We start from the raw sequence: 19597 nt of genomic DNA, 5'->3' as shown, positions 1-19597 counted from the left end.
TATAGTAAAAGGCAATTTTGGGTGGGCGTGGCCTAGGTGGGCGGAGCGCCCCAGGGTTGGTAATGGGGCCATGCATAGTTGAGATTGACCGTATTGTCATAAGAGAGGTTCAGTATCAAGTTGAAGACAATCGGCGTAGAAATGAAGAAATGATAGTAAAATAACCTAAAACAAGGGACAAAATTGTCACAAAACCAGGTTTTCAGTTGAAAAAAGTCTTATAAAGGGAGACAATTCAAAATGTGTATTATTAACCCCCGTTTGTAAAATTCACCTTGATTTCAATTAGAAAAAACAAGAGATTTGTTCGTCAGAAACACATTGCCCCATATTGCGCCGCTTTGAAATAATTTTAATTTTTTTTTTTTACCTTTGACCTTGAAGGATGACCTTGATCTTGAACTTCCACCACTCAAAATGTGAAGCTTCATAAGAACGCCACTTTGATTTTATTTATTTTTTGACCATTGACCGTGAAGGATGACCTTGACCTTCCACCACTAAAAATAGGCAGCTTCATGAGAATGCCGCTTTGAATTATTATTTTTTTACCTTTGACCTTGAAAGATGACCTTGACCTTGGAGATATTGACGTAATTCTTTCGCGCGACACACCGTCCAATCATGGTGAACAAATGTGCTAAATGATTTTAAAATGTCACGATGAATGACATAGTTATGGCCCAGACAAGCTCATTTATGGCCATTTCTGACCTTCAAACTCAAATTGTGACCTTGACCTTGGAGATATTGACATGATTCTTTTGAGCATTACACCGTCTAATGATGGTGAACGAATGTGCCAAATGATTTTAAAATCTGACAATTAACGACAAAGTTATGGCCCGGACAAGCTCATTTATGGCCATTTTTGACCTTCAAACTCAAATTGTGACCTTGACCTTGGAGATAATGACATAATTCTTTCGCGCAACACATCGTCTAATTATGGTGAACAAATGTGCCAAATGATTTTAAAATCAGACAACGAACAACAAAGTTATGGCCCAGACAAGCTTGTTCCGCCCGCCAGCCCACCCGCCTGCCAACATCACCAATCTAATAACCAGTTTTTTCCTTCGGAAACAAATTTTTTAAATAAAATTCATTTTAATTATTAAAAACTTACCTGTTATTGTATGCTTATACTTTCCAAGGGGAAATAACTCATCCGGAATTTTAACTGGGAATCCGCCACCTCAATACCGTAATACAGGCCAGGTTAAACATAGTGCAATGCAACCTAGCCAAAAATCGGTAACCAACCCTCAATATTCTTTCAATATATATACAAAAATATTAATCAAATAGCGGGTTGGGAGGTGGGACTTACCGATAACAGGTAAGTATTAAATAATTAAAATGAATTTTATTTTAAAAATTTGTTTTAATGTCATAAATACTGACCTGTTATCGTATGCTGATTTTGCAGCTGCGGTGGGAAGGTTCGTATATATTTTCCCAACAGAGTAGAATCCATAAACAGGGTTATCAGCTAATGATATCAAGTAATCTTCGTTAAAACGGTAATAATAATGACTTCTCGGACAGAGTAATATGTCTATGTCGTAAAGAAGACCCTACCGTTAGTGAAACCACAACAAGCCCAAACATATACAAATTGTATTGTTGGCACTTCAGAAAACGAAGATAAAAAGATGACAAAGGTGGTCGGATTCCTCCAGTAAACAGCTTAGAGCACGTCAAAAAGTGGGGTGTGATTAACATATGCCCACAAAACAGACAGAGCTCTTAATTCATGCGGTCAGATCCTAAAAAGGAATGAATCCTTAGATAGGAGTAACTTTCCTTAGTCGAGGTCTAACCCCGAGAAATAGAAGCCGCAGACACATCTCCCCCCCCCCCTTTTTGGGGGAAATGAAGGGTGTCTTTTGAGAACCTTGAATGGACTTCGGACTAACACTGCTGAGATAGAACTTCAAAGCCCTGATTGCCCAAAGAAGTTTATCCTCATCTTCATGACTACCAGTTTAAGAAAAACTTGGAAACTTGAAGGTAGAAGCCATATAGAGGACTTGATATTAAGCAAGGAATCCTGGCTGACACAACAAAGTGAAAACGACAATAGATCCAACTGGAATTGGTCGTATTCAACAGAAAAAGCATGAATTTCACTTCTCCCTATGGTAAAAGCCATAATAAGAAGGAAAACCGTCTTAAAATTATATTGGAACTGTTAATAAGCCTGATGAAAAAGGTTCATAGGGAGCTCATTAAGCATTCCAACATGTAACACAAGTCAAAACCGCTTAAAAAGGTAAAGGAACGAAAAACATAAGTGTTGACGTTCCATAGTTTGGATCAGTTCCAAAATAGGTAAGACAGCACAGAGTTGCGATGACTTACACAAAACAAGGTATACGAAAGCATAATCTCTATCCATTGATGAAGAAAAGAACAAATTTCTTAACATCAAGAAAAAGATGAGAAACACCTCTATGTATCTAGCAGAGTGATTAAGGTAATAACTATGCTCTCGAATACCCAGTAAAAAATGAATTTCCATAGAACCTTTATACAGTTCTGATGGAATTATCCTTGCACAAGTAACAAGGATTGAAACTCTAACAGAAAAACATTCTTCTGTAGAGATAACTAAAAGTTATTAATGGCCAGACATGTAGTGGCACAGGTTTGGATCAGTATGACAGTAAAAATATGTCTCTCTGAGATATGATATTTGACCTGTGAAGAAGTTTCCTGAAAATAATTGTACAGGAGACTTAAAAGGTCGTAGAACCATAATCCCATGGTTCATTAAGTATATTGCATGAAATTATGGCAAAAACTCAGTTATTGCAAAAACTCACCAAAAAGGCAAGATATTCCAGTTTATGTCAATGGACGAATGTATAACAATCGCACACCCTGCTGGATCGATTTCTGTGAACTGCATTATTGACGTTGTTCAGCATACCGGTATACACTGCGATATACGATCTCATAAAGCTAATTACTAGCGTTTGATGATAAACAACATTCTTTGATATACTATGTACACCATGCAACTTCACTGCCGCGCATGCGCAATTACATTATTTGAACCCAACGGAAAAATAATTCGAAAGAAAGAACTGCAGGACAAAACGTCAAACAGGGCATTGAGACGACCTGGTATGAGTAAGGCGATAGAGAAAATTTGTTGTTCTTGCAAAGAACGAATAAGTTCCTGATTTCCAGTTACAAGGAGTGATAATATGATCACCTCCGTGTCTGTAAGTAAACCACGACCGATGTGTGATAGTTGAAACCATCACTAAGAAATCGTGAAAATGTGTTGTAAATGAAAAACAGCTAAAAAGAATTTTAGCTTTTCAAGATGTAGATGTGCAGGTGATATTCATTAAGATACCACATAATTGAGAAAAACAAGATACGTTGTTTTATGTGATCGTCCATAACCTTCTCTGATCACATCTGTATAAGATGTAAGGAAGGTTGTGGTAGAATAAACTATATTCTTGCCAGGATAATCTTCTAGTCTAGACACCACTGAATAGTGGTAAATAATGACAAAAAGATGGAAATCTGTGTCATTGAATAATCCCGAGATTAATACAATTATCTTAAAAATAAAGCTGAAACGGACGTAAGAAAAGACGTCTCAGCAGAAGGACCGGTGACCGGACCGGTAAATACCGACCGGTGACCGGAACCATTTGTCAAGGATGGGTGGGCAAAGAAACCACGGCAAGCCGAACTTTCCCACTCCGAACACACTTGAAAATTGGTAGAATAGGACAGTGTTTAACACTTATAAGTTTATGACCTATCTACAGAATATAGCCTCTTCTTGAACCAATAACAGGCGCCTTTAAAATCCTGGATAATACAGGTCGCAAGTCATCGATTTGCGAAGTACGGAAATATGATTGACAGTGGTACCTCCGGAATCGGAGGTGTGATGGCAGAAAAAGGTGAAAACCCTAGGAGTAACCTTAAGCGGGTCCATGCTTGCCGGTAGAATGCATGGAAGTCTTAAATTCTGACTTGATTAATCCATTTACTTCAAGACTTCTAACCGGGACGAATTCCGAAAGGAATACGACCAGTTATAGGAAGACGGCCTGTTATGGCCAGAAGTGTAATAGAAGAATAACTTTAAGATGAGGTCCCTCCAGATCCTAGGATCTAAGATCTGAGTTCAATAGGTCCTAAGCCATCTACAAGACTGTAGCCGCTATGCGGTCAATCTGATAGGCAATCCTATGTATCAGAACTCTTGTTGATTCCAATAGCTTGAAAATATGCACTGTCGTAGGAGCAATAGAAAAGCAGAAGTCGATACAAAATGTCCTCTTGCTAATCCTGCTGGCGTAATTAATGTGTCCCAACTGTTCCGTGACACTGACTGCAAAGTCTGTAGCCGACAGGTAAAGGCGTTTAAAACAATTCATCCTTCGGGTCTCGAACATAAATTAGTAGAGGTCAAATAGTAATGTTCGACCTCAATGCTAGTCTCCGAGCCCACTGCAGCCGATCTATCTGCAAGACCAGTAGTCTGCATGTAGCCGGTTGAGATAGAAGTACAAATAACAGATATAGCATGATTTGGTAACCGTCGCCAGTAGAACATTAGTATTGAAAAACACAAAAAGTCATGTAGATTATTGAATCCATAAAATATAGTATTCAATACAATCATGGCCAGGGGTATACAACTAGGTAATGTAGATGATACCCGTGATACTACAAATTTACCGATGAAAACACAGTGGAATACCGGTAATTGGTAACTGGTGACCGAACCGGACCGGTCAATGACCGGTAACTGTAGCCAGGTGATCGGACCAGTCATAATATGACCGGTGACGTTACCAGTTAAAGACCGAAAAATGGTGGAATCCATATGGTCTGATATCAATGTCAAGCACTGCTCGGAAAAGAAGATCGTGCCAAAAAATCCAATCCGATGGCGATGAGACATCACTTATTCTGACTGGTGATCAGTGATCGGTGATATGACCGATGAATGGTGACCGATGTCCGGTGATCGGGACCGGTATAATATAACTGCGTCAGAATGGAAATATCTGGTGCAGAAGAATGACCATCCACGAAGTCATCTGATAATGTTAACCGGAAAACAACGGTAGATTATCAGTATTAATAGGCATAAGTGTCCTTGTAGTCGTAGTGGAGAAAAGAACAGCTTATCCCGAAGCCTGAAAGTTAAACGAACTAGTGTTCGTATACAACTACGGCTCGGTGACTGCAACATGTGTGGATGCCATAAGAAAAACCATCACACGTGGAATGGAGACATGATATTCCTAAAAGAACAAGAGGGCCTGAAAGGCCCAAGGTATCCCCCGCAACATATGCTTTGTTTGAGGATGGGTGCAAATTGGACGGATGAACATAATGATAGATGGACGGACGGAGGACAATAACACAAATGAAATCCGCCAAAGCACTTCCAACATATGGCTCCGGACACAAAAGTGGCGGACGGACAGCCGGACGGACAGACAACACCAAAACAATATCCCTCCGCCTCTGGCGCGGGAATATATTCATACCAAGTTTCAAAGAAATCCGCCAAAGCGCTTCCAAGATATGGCTCCGGACACAAAAATGCCTATAGTAAAAAGCATTTTTCAAGATACAAAGGGCCATAAGTCTGTTTTTAACAGATGTTGTACAATGCCATTTGGCGTGCATCATCCTCTTATGCATATATATACTCATACCAAGTTTAAATGAAATCTGCCAAAGCACTTCCAAGATATGGCTCCGGACACAAAAGTACCTAAAGTAAAAAGCATTTTTTCAAGATACAAAGGGCCATAAGTCTGTTTTTAACAGATGGTGTACAATGCCATTTGGCGTGCATCATCCTCTTATGCATATATATACTCATGCCAAGTTTCAATGAAATCCGCCAAAGAACTTCCAAGATATGGCTCCAGACACTAAAAAGCATTTTTTCAAGATACAAAGGGCCATAAGTCTGTTTTAAACAGATGGTGTACAATGCCATTTGGCGTGCATCATCCTCTTATGCATATTTATACTCATACCAAGTTTAAATGAAATCCACCAAAGAACTTCCAAGACATGGCTCCGGACACAAAAGTGCCGGCCGGACGGCCGGACGGACAGCCGGACGGACAGCCGGACGGACAGACAACGCCAAAACAATATCCCTCCGCCTCTGGCTGGGGATAATAAAATGGAGAACATCGATATGACCAGTAGGTTCATTAACGCCTACGTGAGAAGTGGCGACATCCATATAACTGCGATGCCGAAATATTGTTCGGCTACGCTGGATAATGAAACAAAATCCATTAAATCCACACAAATTAATCCGAATGAGAAATAAAAAGATAAATAACACAATTTATCTATTCAAAACCCCAATCAACCAAGTGAAAAACAATATTTTAATTCAGAGCCGTAAAAGACACGTATACACCTGGTTGATCCGGAAAGAATATTGAGGGTTGGTTACCGATTTTTGGCTAGGTTGCATTGCACTATGTTTAACCTGGCCTGAATTACGGTATTGAGGTGGCGGATTCCCAGTTAAAATTCCGGATGAGTTATTTCCCCTTGGAAAGTATAAGCATACGATAACAGGTCAGTATTTATGACATTAAAACAAATTTTTTAAATAAAATTCATTTTAATTATTAAATACTTACCTGTTATCGTATGCTTATACTTTCCAAGGGGAAATAACTCATCCGGAATTTTAACTGGGAATCCGCCACCTCAATACCGTAATACAGGCCAGGTTAAACATAGTGCAATGCAACCTAGCCAAAAATCGGTAACCAACCCTCAATATTCTTTCAATATATATACAAAAATATTAATCGAATAGCGGGGTGGGAGGTGGGACTTACCGATAACAGGTAAGTATTTAATAATTAAAATGAATTTTATTTAAAAAAAATTGTTTTAATGTCATAAATACTGACCTGTTATCGTATGCTGATTTTGCAGCTGCGGTGGGAAGGTTCGTATATATTTTCCCAACACAGTAGAACCCATAAACAGGGTTATCAGCTAATGATATCAAGTAATCTTCGTTAAAACGGTATTAATTATGACTTCTCGGACAGAGTAATATGTCTATGTCGTAAAGAAGACACTACCGTTAGTGAAACCACAACAAGCCCAAACGTATACAATTGTATTGTTGGCACTTCAGAAAACGAAGATAAAAAGATGACAAGGTGGTCGGATTCCTCCAGTAAACAGCTTAGAGCACGTCAAAAAGTGGGGTGTGATTAATATATGCCCACAAAACAGACTAGAGTTCTTAATTCATGCGGTCAGATCCTAAAAAGGAATGAATCCTTAGATAGGATAAGATTAACTTTCCTTAGTCGAGGTCTAACCCCGAGAAATAGAAGCCTGAGACACATCTCCCCCCCCTTTTTTGGGGAAATGAAGAGTGTCTTTGAGAACCTCGAATGGACTTCTGACTAACACTGCTGAGATAGAACTTCAAAGCCCTGATTGCCCAAAGAAGTTTATCCTCATCTTCATGACTACCAGTTTAAGAAAACTTGGAAACTTGAAGGTAGAAGCCATATAGAGGACTTGATATTAAGCAAGGAATCCTGGCTAACACAACAAAGTGAAAACGACAATAGATCCAACTGGAATTGGTCGTATTCAACAGAAAAAGCATGAATTTCACTTCTCCATATGGTAAAAGCCATAATAAGAAGGAAAACCGTCTTAAAATTACATTGGAACTGTTAATAAACCTGATGAAAAAGGTTCATAGGAAGCTCATTAAGCATCCCAACATGTTACACAAGTCAAAACCGCTTAAGAAGGTAAAGGAACGAAAAACATAGTCTTGACGTTCCATAGTTTGGATCAGTTCCAAAATAGGTAAGACAGCACAGAGTTGCGATGACTTACACAAAACAAGGTATACGAAAGCATAATCTCTATCCTTTGATGAAGAAAAGAACAAATTTCTTATCATCAAGAAAAAGATGAGAAAAACCTCTATGTATCTAGCAGAGTGATTAAGGTAATAACTATGCTCTCAATTACCCAGTAAAAAATGAATTTCCATAGAACCTGTATACAGTTCTGATGGAATTATCCTTGCACAAGTAACAAGGATTGAAACACTAACAGAAAAACGTTCTTCTGTAGAGATAACTAAAAGTTATTAATGGCCAGACATGAAGTGGCACATGTTTGGATCAGTAAAAATATGTCTCACTGAGATATGATATTTGACCTGTGAAGAAGTTTCCTGAAAATAATTGTACAGGAGACTTAAAAGGTCGTAGAACCATAATCCCATGGTTCATTAAGTATATTTCATGAAATTATGGCAAAAACTCAGTTATTGCAAAAACTCACCAAGAAGGCAAGATATTCCAGTGTATGTCAGGCCAAAAAGAAAAATAGTTGTGTTTCCGGTCACCCGACCGACCCTATCTTTTTGGGGCCGACCCAAAAACTTATTATCCAATATTTGCCTTTTTTGTTAATTTTTCCCCGTTGAGTTCCGAGTTCTGCGATTTTTTTCCATCTCCGTCCGGTCGAATTCGGCGATTACCATAATTATTGTATTGTGACCTGCAAAATAACATCCCGTCGCCGCGAACGCTTATATTATACACATTGTGCAATCGGGGGACCAGCCTGTTTTTACCCGCAAAATCGATATCCGGCGTTCCGTTTGATTGTAAACATGGCGTCGTCCATTTTGTCCGTCAATTTGAACAAATGTTTTCATCATGCCGGAACAAAGTCTTTGAATTCTTATTCAATATATATATATATTATATATAAACCTTTATTCACTTTCAAAAGCAATAATACTCATGCAACATAATAAAAAGCATGTCCACCTTTAGCTCATCTTGTCTTGTCAAAATTTGATATATTCTGGTGAATTTGTGTACCCAAAGACTATTAAAACACAAGAAATTTGCATTTTGAATTGAAGCCACAAAGATGAGTTCACTCCTTTCCACCTATCGCCACAGTTATGTGTCTTAATATTTGATACAGCAGACAACTTTTAAAAAGCATTGCGGCAAAAAAAGAAATTGCTTATCATAAGTACTACCTCCTTTTGCAACATTACTTTTTAGAACTATTTACATATAAAAGGTTCTTCACAATTTTAAAAAACTAAAAGTAGTCTGCAGCAAAATGAAAATTTTCACCTTCAGATGGTAAAGAGTTAACATTGTGTGAAATATCTAACAACAAATATTTGATATAACTGATCCGAACTGCTATATTAAGATATTAGAACAGTGTTCAACACTTTACACTGATTTATGGAAAACATGAAAAATAAAAAGAATTTTGAATAATAATAAGTTTATCCTACCTACCGACCCTACTTTTTTTCAGGAGGTGACCTGAAACACAACTATTTTTCTTTTTGGCCTCAATGGACGAATTTATAACAATCGCACACCCTGCTGGATCGATTTCTGTGAACTGCATTGTTGACGTTGTTCAGCATACCGGTATACACTGCGATATACGATCGCATAACGCTAATAACTAGCGTTTGATGATAAACAACATTCTTTGATATACTATGTACACCATGCAACTCGTCTGCAACTTCACTGCCGCGCATGCGCAATTACATTATTGAACCCAACGGAAAAATAATTCGAAAGAAAGAACTGCAGGACAAAACGTCCAACAGGGCGTTGAGACGAACTGGTATGAGAAAGACGATAGAGAAAATTTGTTGTTCTTGCAAAGAATGAATAAGTTCCTGATTTCCAGTTACAAGGAGTGATAATATGATCACCTCCGTGTCTGTAAGTAAACCACGACCGATGTGTGATAGTTGAAACCATCACAAAGGAATCGTGAAAATGTGTTGTAAATGAAAAACAGCTAATAAGAATTTTCGCTTTTCAAGATGTAGATGTGCAGGTGATATTCGTTAGGATACCACATAATTGAGAAAAACAAGATACGTTGTTCTATGTGATCGTCCATAACCTTATCTGCTCACATCTGTATAAGATGTAAGGAAGGTTGTGGTAGAATAAACTATATTCTTGCCAAGATAATCTTCTAGTCTAGACACCACTGAATAGTGGTAAATAATGACAAAAAGATGGAAATCTGTGTCATTAAATAATCCCGAGATTAATACAATTATCTTAAAAATAAAGCTGAAACGGACGTAAGAAAAGACGTCTCAGCAGAAGGACCGGTGACCGGACCGGTAAATACCGACCGGTGACCGGAACCATTTGTCAAGGATGGGTGGGCAAAGAAACAACGGCAAGCCGAACTTTCCCACTCCAAACACACTTGAAAATTGGTAGAATAGGACAGTGTTTAACACTTATAAGTTTATGACCTATCTACAGAATATAGCCTCTTCTTGAACCAATAACAGGCGCCTTTAAAATCCTGGATAATACAGGTCGCGAAGTCATCGATTTGCGAAGTACGGAAATATGATTGATAGTGGTACCTCCGGAATCGGAGGTGTGATGGCAGAAAAAGGTGAAAACCCTAGGGGTAACCTTAAGCGGGTCCACACTTGCCGGTAGAATGCATGGAAGTCTTAAATTCTGACTTGATTAATCCATTTACTTCAAGACTTCTAACCGGAAGGAATTCCGAAAGGAATACGACCAGTTATAGGAAGACGGCCTGTTATGGCCAGAAGTGTAATAGAAGAATAAGATGAGGTGCCTCCAGATCCTAGGATCTAAGATCTGAGTTCAATAGGTCCTAAGCCATCTACAAGACTGTAGCCGCTATGCGGTGAATCTTATAGGCAATCCTATGTATCAGAACTCTTGTTGATTCCAGTAGCTTGAAAATATGCACTGCCGTAGGAGCAATAGAAAAGCAGAAGTCGATACAAATGTCGTCTTGCTAATCCTGCTAGCGCCATTAATGTGTCCCAACTGTTCCGTGACACTGACTGCAAAGTCTGTAGCCGACAGGTAAAGGCGGTTAAAACAATTCATCCTTCGGGTCTCGAACATAAATTAATAGAGGTCAAATAGTAATGTTCGACCTCAATGCTAGTCTCCGAGCCCACTGCAGCCGATCTATCTGCAAGACCAGTAGTCTGCATGTAGCCGGTTGAGATAGAAGTACAAATAACAGATATAGCATGATTTGGTAACCGTCGCCAGTAGAACATCAGTATTGAAAAACACAAAAAGTCATACCCGTGATACTAAAAATTGACCGATGAAAACACAGTGGAATACCGTAATTGGTAAGTGGTGACCGAACCGGACCGGTCAATGACCGGTTACTGTAGCCCGGTGAACGGACCAGTCATAATATGACCGGTGACGTTACCAGTTAAAGACCGAAAAATGGTGGAATCCATATGGTCTGTTATCAATGTCAAGCACTGCTCGGAAAAGAAGATCATGCCAAAAAATCCAATCCGATGGCGATGAGACATCACTTATTCTGACCGGTGATCAGTGATCGGTGATATGACCGATGAATGGTGACCGATGTCCGGTGATCGGGACCGGTATAATATAACTGCGTCAGAATGGAAATATCTGGTGCAGAAGAATGACCATCCACGAAGTCATCTGATAATGTTAACCGGAAAACAACGGTAGATTATCAGTATTAATAGGCATAAGTGTCCTTGTAGTCATTGTGGAGAAAAGAACAGCTTATCCCGAAGCCTGAATGTTAAACGAACTAGTGTTCGTATACAACTATGGCTCGGTGACTGCAACATGTGTGGATGCCATAAGAAGAACCATCACACGTGGAATGGAGACATGATATTCCTAAAGGAATAAAATGGAGAACGTCGATATGACCAGTAGGTTCATTAACGCCTACGTGAGAAGTGGCGACATCTATATAACTTCGATGCCGAAATATTGTTCGGCTACGCTGGAAATATTGTCTTCTACAATATTGTCTCCGTGAGCATTGACATGATCGCTTACGAGCGTATCAACGCCGAGAACTGCTCAATGAAGGAGAGGTATGTTCGATAACTATCCAGTGGTGCTCAATGCAGTCCGCTGATGTCTACGTGAAGGTTGACGACGTCCTCGTTTCCTGCGATGTCGAGATCTGGATCGGCCGAGATCTGGATCGGCCGAGATGTGGATCGGCTGCGATGAGACCGAGATCTTCTAGAATAACGTCTCCGTGAGTGACGACGTGATCGCTTACGAGAGCCGCGACGATGTCCGATGTCTAATCCTTGATGAAGACGATGTATTCAACGAAGAATAGGAGAATAATTCAATGAAGAAGACCGAGTTCTTCTTCTTGACCGGTGACTGGTGTTATCGGTGGCAGGCCTAACTGATGACTGTTGACCGGTGACCGGAGTGGTGATCAATGACCAGACCGGTGACCGGACCGGACGTTGACATGACCGGACCGGTGACATGACCGGACCGGTGACATGACCGGACCGGTGACATGACCGGTGACCGGGCCGGACCGGTGACCGGACCGGTGATCAATGACCGGACCGGTGACCGGACCGGACCGGTGACATGACCGGTGACCGGACCGGACACATGACCGGTGACATGACCGGTGACCGGACCGGACCGGTGATCAATGACCGGACCGGTGACCGGACCGGACCGGTGACCGGACCGGTGAAATGACCGGTGACCGGACCGGTGACATGACCGGTGATCAATGACCGGACCGGACCGGTGACATGACCGGTGACCGGACCGGCCGGTCAGACGTCGATCAATGGTCCATGATCAACGTCCCCGGTGACGTACCGGTCATATCATGACCAGCGTTGTCACCGGATAATGACCGTATGGCGGATGCCAAATGGTCCGGCATTGGTCGATGTCCTTGACCAATGCCATCGGGCAAAGACCGGCTGACGGGTGTCGCCGTATGGTCTGATGTTGACCGACTGTCTAAGAGACTTAGCATAGTACGGTCGCGATCGTGCCCGATACCCGGTGACTGATACTGCAACTATCATCCATGATCTGCGAAGTCACCGGGTATTTATCCACTCTTGTTTCTGCGACCATCATGTAGTCGAATATATGAAAAACAAGAGCAAAGCATATTCAACCATAAACTGGTCACAGACCAGATTATCATACGGCACATAAAATCATTATTTGACCATAATGAAAATTATAATAATACTGCCGTAGATCATAAATTAAACAAAAGTTTAATTCAAAACAGATGAAAAATAAAATGACGATCAATTAGATTGCCATACGGAACGTTAAAATCATTATTGCACACAATGGAAAATGATAAACAATCTGTCAATAGAAGAACACGCTTTGCACGATCTCGTAACACATTAGAAGAACATGCTTTGCACGTTCTAGCAATGTATTAGAAGAGCACGTTTTGCACGTGGTCGTTCGCGCCTGAAAACACCCAGCATGGTGGAAATAAACCATTGTTCGATAAAAACAAGCATGGCTTACCTTTTACAAATGAAACAAAATCCATTAAATCCACACAAATTAATCCGAATGAGAAATAAAAAGATAAATAACACAATTTATCTATTCAAAACCCCAATCAACCAAGTGAAAAACAATATTTAAATTCAGAGCCGTAAAAGACACGTATACACCTGGTTGATCCGGAAAGAATATTGAGGGTTGGTTACCGATTTTTGGCTAGGTTGCATTGCACTATGTTTAACCTGGCCTGAATTACGGTATTGAGGTGGCGGATTCCCAGTTAAAATTCCGGATGAGTTATTTCCCCTTGGAAAGTATAAGCATACGATAACAGGTCAGTATTTATGACATTAAAACCCTGGTTAAAAATGAGTAAAAATCTCTGACCTGGCCCCACCCCCTACCCCATAACTTTTGACTCAGATCAAAATTCCAAATAGTGCAGGGTCGCACATATGCTCATAGCTACTATGTGTGTAAGTTTCAAGGTTCTAGTGCGTATAGTGTAGGAGGAGATAGTGTCCAGGACGGACGGACAGACAGACGCCGGAGATAACCACAATATCCCCACGCTTTTCAAAAAGGGTGGGGATAATTAGAGAGCGGACACTTAATACTGACCAACACACCGACCGACCGACAGACACAGACAGACAGACAGACAGACAGACAGACAGACAGACAGACAGACAAGTTCACTCCTATATACCCCCTAAACTTTCTTTGTGGGGGTATAAATATATTTTAGCTTGATTGCAAAGAACACCTTGAGAATATTAAAAAAGTTTGTTTCCTGAAAAGAACCAGAAATTGGATGTCTTAGGAATTCTCTTAACCTGATCCCACTCTAAGGCATAGTGAAAATGACTATGTGCAAACAGCATATGTTTGCTGCTCATCAGTATCTAAGGGTTGGAAATGAAGCCTTTAATACTTGAATCTAGTAAGATAGACTTTAATTAAATTTAACTTTTTAAGGGATAACAAATGCGTTAAAATACGTTTCTCAGTGGTGACCAAACCAGTGACTAAGGGTCACGAGATGGAAAACATATCAACTACATCATTGTGGCCCTTTATATATTTGGTACCCAAAACCTTGACCATCCTGACTTACAAATTTTCTCAATTTGAAGATAACAAAATTAATTATATTGGACAAATTATTTTAAAGATCCTACAGTTCTATTATAAACAAGGGTGAATAACTCTAAAGTGGCTGTCCCAATTTTGCTGGTTATAAATCTTGACCTCCATCAAATCTAAACAAACATTTCCAGAGAGTTTGGCAAAGATTCAATGTTAACTGTAGGAGCTGAGAGGCAAAATGGCGCGGGGAAATAAGCATGAAAAGGCTGGTGCAAATTGGCAGGTAATGTGTATTTCATTACATATATAGTTGCATATAGCCATTTTCATTTTGCTTTCTAGCGGGACAGGGTTAAGAAAGGAAACAGCATCCCAACCTGTAGATATTCCTCAAAGTTGTCGCTGTGACTGCCTTTTCCTTGCAGCTCTTCTGGCTTCATTTGTAAACAATTTTTATACCATGTCTGAACTAGGCTAAGAATAATTGTTGTGCAAAAAATGACTTCTAGATTGTTCACAAAAGGGTAAAGATCAGAGGCAGAAAACCCACCTGGAGATATTCCTCGAGGTTGTCGAGTATGACTTGCTTGTCCTTGCCGCCCTTCTTGAGCTCGATGTTGGGGTGGCCGGGCAGCGTGAAGTCCAGGTCCAGGTTCTCCAGGCTGCAGCCGTCTATGGACAGGTTCTCTAGGGCCAGCCGACGACTCTCCTCAGTCTGAGGACAAGAAGACAGATTATATTTATATAAAGAATATTAACAAGATAGTCCAAAATACTTTGTGTATGCTTTCCCCTTGACATTATATGGGCCTCGTTCTGTTAAAATTAGGCTTTATTTATGTGCGCTATGTGTTGTTCCTGATTAGTTTGTGCAGTCCGCACAGGCTTATCTGGGATAAATAAATAAGAGGAAGTTACTTCTTAGTGTAAATGAAGTTTAGGCGGAAAATATTGTCCCGGATTAATCTAGGACAACATTTTAAGCACATGCATTAAGCCAAGTGTACATACTGACGCCAGTAACTGACACTTTACTGTCCTACTTGACTCAGCGTTAGGGGAGAATGGCCATAGACAGGATTTCACAACCAATCCTCACAACAATTCTGTGGCCGGCCAGGGATCAAACCTGTCATCCTCAGATTTGTAGTCCAAAGTTCTACCAACTGAGCCTTAGGATTGCAAAATGAAGCCTTTAAAACAAATTTTCTTAAGTAAAATTCATTTTAATTATTAAATACTTACCTGTTATCTCTAGCTTACCCCTTTCCAAGGGAGTTATTTCATCCGGAAATATTCAAGCGCTGGGAATCGTCCACCTCTATAAGAATCCAAATCAGGTTAAACATAGTACAATGCAACCTAACAGGAAATCAAGAACCACAACTCATCTTTCCTTTACGCAAACATAAAAAGGCGATGAGCGGGGTGGGAGGTGGGACTTACCGATAACAGGTAAGTATTTAATAATTATAATGAATTTTACTTAAGAAAATTTGTTTTAATATCATAAATACGTTACCTGTTATCTCTAGCTGATTTTGCAGCTGCGGCGGGAAGGTTCGCATATTTTTTCCCATCACAGCAAAACCCATATAGAGGGTTTACAGCCAGAGATAGTAGAATCAAGTCCTCTTATAATCTTTGTTAGTACAGTATAGTACTTAATTCTCGGATGGCACCAGTGTACTTACGCCATAGAAGAAACTACAGTTTGAGCCACTACAAGAGGACCCAACTTATACAAATTGTCTTGTTGGCACTCAAGAGAACGAAGATAAAAAGAGGAGAAGGTGGTCGGATTCCTCCAGAAAGCAGCTTGAAGCACTTCAGATAGTGGGGTCTGATTAATATAAGCCCACGAAGCCGAAAGAGCTCTTAATTCATGCGGTCTTATCTTAAACAGGGATAAATCCCTCGATGAAAGAGAAGAATAAGCTTTCCTTATAGTCGAGGCTATCCAACGAGAAATAGAAGCCGCAGACACATCGCCCCCCCCCTTTTAATGGAATGAAAAGTCTCTTGCGAGAACCTCGAATAGACTTTACCTTTTTAAGGTAGAACTTCAAAGCCCTGACCGGGCAAAGGAGTCTATCATCATCTTCATGTCCACAAGTTCTAGATAGACTTGGAACTTTGAAGGGTTTGGAAGCCATAGAGGGGAGTTGATTTTTAGCAAGGAATCCTGACTGACACAACAATGTAACAGAACCATCAGAAGAGTCAAAACGAAGATGACTATCCTCGATAGAAAGAGCATGAATTTCACTTCTCCGTTTGGCTGAAGCCATAGTAAGAAGGAAAACGGTCTTCCATGTTAGGAATTGTAATGAAGCCTGATCAAGAGGTTCATAGGGAGCCTTAATAAGGGAACCAAGCACACAAGCTAAATCCCATTTAGGAGCAAGTGTACGAGATACAGGACGACTAAGTTCCATAGCTCGAACAAGTTCTGAAATAGCTGGATCAGCACAGACTTGTGAAGACTTAGTGAAAGCCAATGTATGCGAAATCATAGATCTGTATCCTTTGATGGAACTAAGAGAAAGTTTCTTATCATCAAAAAGATAAATGAGAAAATCCGCTATTCGTCTAGCAGAGGGATTGAGGGGATTAATTTTCCCTCGAAAACACCAATTGGAGAAGAGTTTCCAACGAGCATCATAGACTGCTCTGGTGGATTTTCTCCTTGCCGAAGCAACGAGGGTTGAAGCCCTGGCAGAAAAACATTTCTTCTGCAAAGATTGCCTGATAACGGCCAGACGTGTAAGTGGAACATTTTTGGGTCCGCATGTAGTCTGCCGCTTTGAGACAGAAGATCTGACCTGTGAGGAAGATTCCTGGGATAATCGTACAGGAGACTGAGAAGATCGTTGAACCAAGATCTTCTGGGCCACCAAGGGGCAATCAGGAGTATCCTGCAAGAGCTCACCCTGATTTTCCCCAATATTTGGGGAATTAGAATGGGTGGGGGATAGGCGTAAGCGTCCAGTTGGTCCCATGCGAACGAAAGCGCGTCGATTGCCCACGCTGCTGGATCGTAAACTGGACTCACATACAGAGGAAGTCTGTGATTGTGTCTGGTTGCAAATAGATCGACCAGGGGATAACCGAACTTGAAAAAGATCTGGTTGGTCACTTCTTGATGAAGTGTCCACTCCGATGGAAGTAACTGGTGTTTGCGAGACAAACCATCCGCCAGGGCGTTGAGGCGACCTGGTATATATTTTGCCAGCAGATGAATGTTGAGTGTTTTGCAAAGAACAAGTAATTTTCTGGTTTCCAGATACAGGGATTGAGAATGTGTTCCCCCCTGTGCCTGGATGTAAGCCACCACAGATGTGTTGTCTGTTGACACCATCACACAAGAGTCTCGAAGATGTGATTGGAAATGAGATACAGCTAGAAATACTGCTCGCATTTCTAGATTGTTGATATGAAGGTGAGATTCCTGATGAGACCACAACCCTGAAATTATCAGACTGAGAGGTTCCAGGTGAGCACCCCACCCTTCCTTGCTCGCATCCGTTATTAGATATAATGACGGTTGCGGGGGAAGAAGGGGTACTCCTGCCAACAGAGTCTCCTCGTCTAGCCACCACTGAAGATGAGACCTTAAGGAGGGAAGGATTGGAATCTGTGTTAATAGATTGCCTGGAGACCATTTCCAACAAGCTGAGAGATAGTGCTGAAGAGGACGTAGGAAGAGACGTCCCAACTGCACAAAGTCTGCTACTGAGCTCAGGATACCGTTGAGAGAGAGGAATTCTTGAGCTGTTATATGAGATTGGTACAAAACCCAGTTGACCTTCATCAGAAGGTCTGATATACGTTGAATAGACACTCTGACCCGATTGATGTGGGTCAAGAAATTCATTCCCACAAACGTAAAGTCCTGTGAAGGAATGAGGTCTGATTTGTCTGCATTGAGAAGGAGCCCTAACGAGAGGAGCTCCTTCCAAGAGAATTCTAGGTTGTACAGAAGCAATTGACGATCGAGCTGGTGTAAGAGCCAGTCGTCGAAATACTGAAGAAGAATAATCCCGTGAACTCTGAGGTGTGATCCGACTGCCGACATTAGTTTGGTAAAAACTCGTGGGGCTGTCGCCAACCCGAAAGGCATAGACCGGAACTGGTAGACTTGGCCTTGAAAGGCGAATCGCAAGTACTTTCGGTAGTTGGGATGTATAGGAACATGGAAGTAAGCATCTTCCAGATCCAAAGACACCCCCCAGTGCAGGGGTTTGATGGATTCCCGTATGAAAGAAGGAGTCTCCATTTTGAAAGTTGGTTTGAGGAGATACATGTTGAACACTTTTAAATCTATTACTGGTCTCCAGGAACCATTTTTCTTTTGAACAAGAAAAAGACGACTGTAAAATCCTGGAGAATAAGGATCTTGAACCCTTTCTACCGCCTGTTTTTCCAAGAGCCCGAGAATGGACTCTGGAATATGTGGATGCCGAGATACCAGCTCTATAGGGACGCGAGAAAGTGGAGGCCTTTTTTCGAATTGAAAAGTCAGGCCTTTTGTCACAAGAGAATGAACCCATGCGTCTGAAGTAATTTGAAGCCATCGATTTGAGAAGTGGAAAAGTCTGGCCCCGACTGGTATTTCCGGCATCGGAGGTTGTGGCGGTAGAAAGGGAAGGGACCTAGGACTGATAAGCAGGAGGTGCGCCCCTGCCGGTAGAAGGTTTGAAATTCCTCTGTCCCGGCTTGGGTTTGCCCTTTTTCCCAGAATCTTTATTAGAAGACTTGTGTGACAAAGAAGGTCTGTTATAGGAAGACTGCCTATTAGGACCTGACCGTGGATTAAAAGAAGGCTTTTTAGAGAAAAGGTTATTTCTCTTAGCCGTCTTGAATGCTGGAACTGCTGGTGGCCTAGAAGCAGGATGCTTAAAGACCCCTTGGCGTTGTCCAGAGTTGTTTCTAGCTAAAGAAGCATGAAGTTGGTCATCCTTGTCAGCTGTGATTGCTTCTTGTATCCTTCCACCAAAAAGAAACCCTGATGTGAGAGGAGCTGTTCTGAGCGAGTTCATACCAGGTTCCAACAGAAAATCTTTAGGTAAAGAAGTAAGGATAAGATCTCTACGAAT

The 19597-nt window shown here is 40.9% G+C and overlaps 1 protein-coding gene across 1 annotated transcript in view; it reads right to left on the bottom strand.

Moving 5' to 3' along the window:
• LOC127834093 (E3 ubiquitin-protein ligase TRIP12-like) overlaps window positions 1-19597 on the bottom strand; it is a 78598-nt gene that overhangs the window by 6534 nt on the left and 52467 nt on the right. Inside the window, exon 33 of the mRNA XM_052359694.1 lies at window positions 15049-15213. Within this exon, the coding sequence (XP_052215654.1) occupies window positions 15049-15213 (165 nt within the window). The remainder of the gene's footprint in view (window positions 1-15048; window positions 15214-19597) is intronic.

The sequence above is a fragment of the Dreissena polymorpha genome, chromosome 6, assembly GCF_020536995.1.
Source record: "Dreissena polymorpha isolate Duluth1 chromosome 6, UMN_Dpol_1.0, whole genome shotgun sequence".
In the NCBI taxonomy this organism is placed as follows: domain Eukaryota; kingdom Metazoa; phylum Mollusca; class Bivalvia; order Myida; family Dreissenidae; genus Dreissena; species Dreissena polymorpha.
This window is presented reverse-complemented; position numbering and strand designations above follow the sequence as displayed.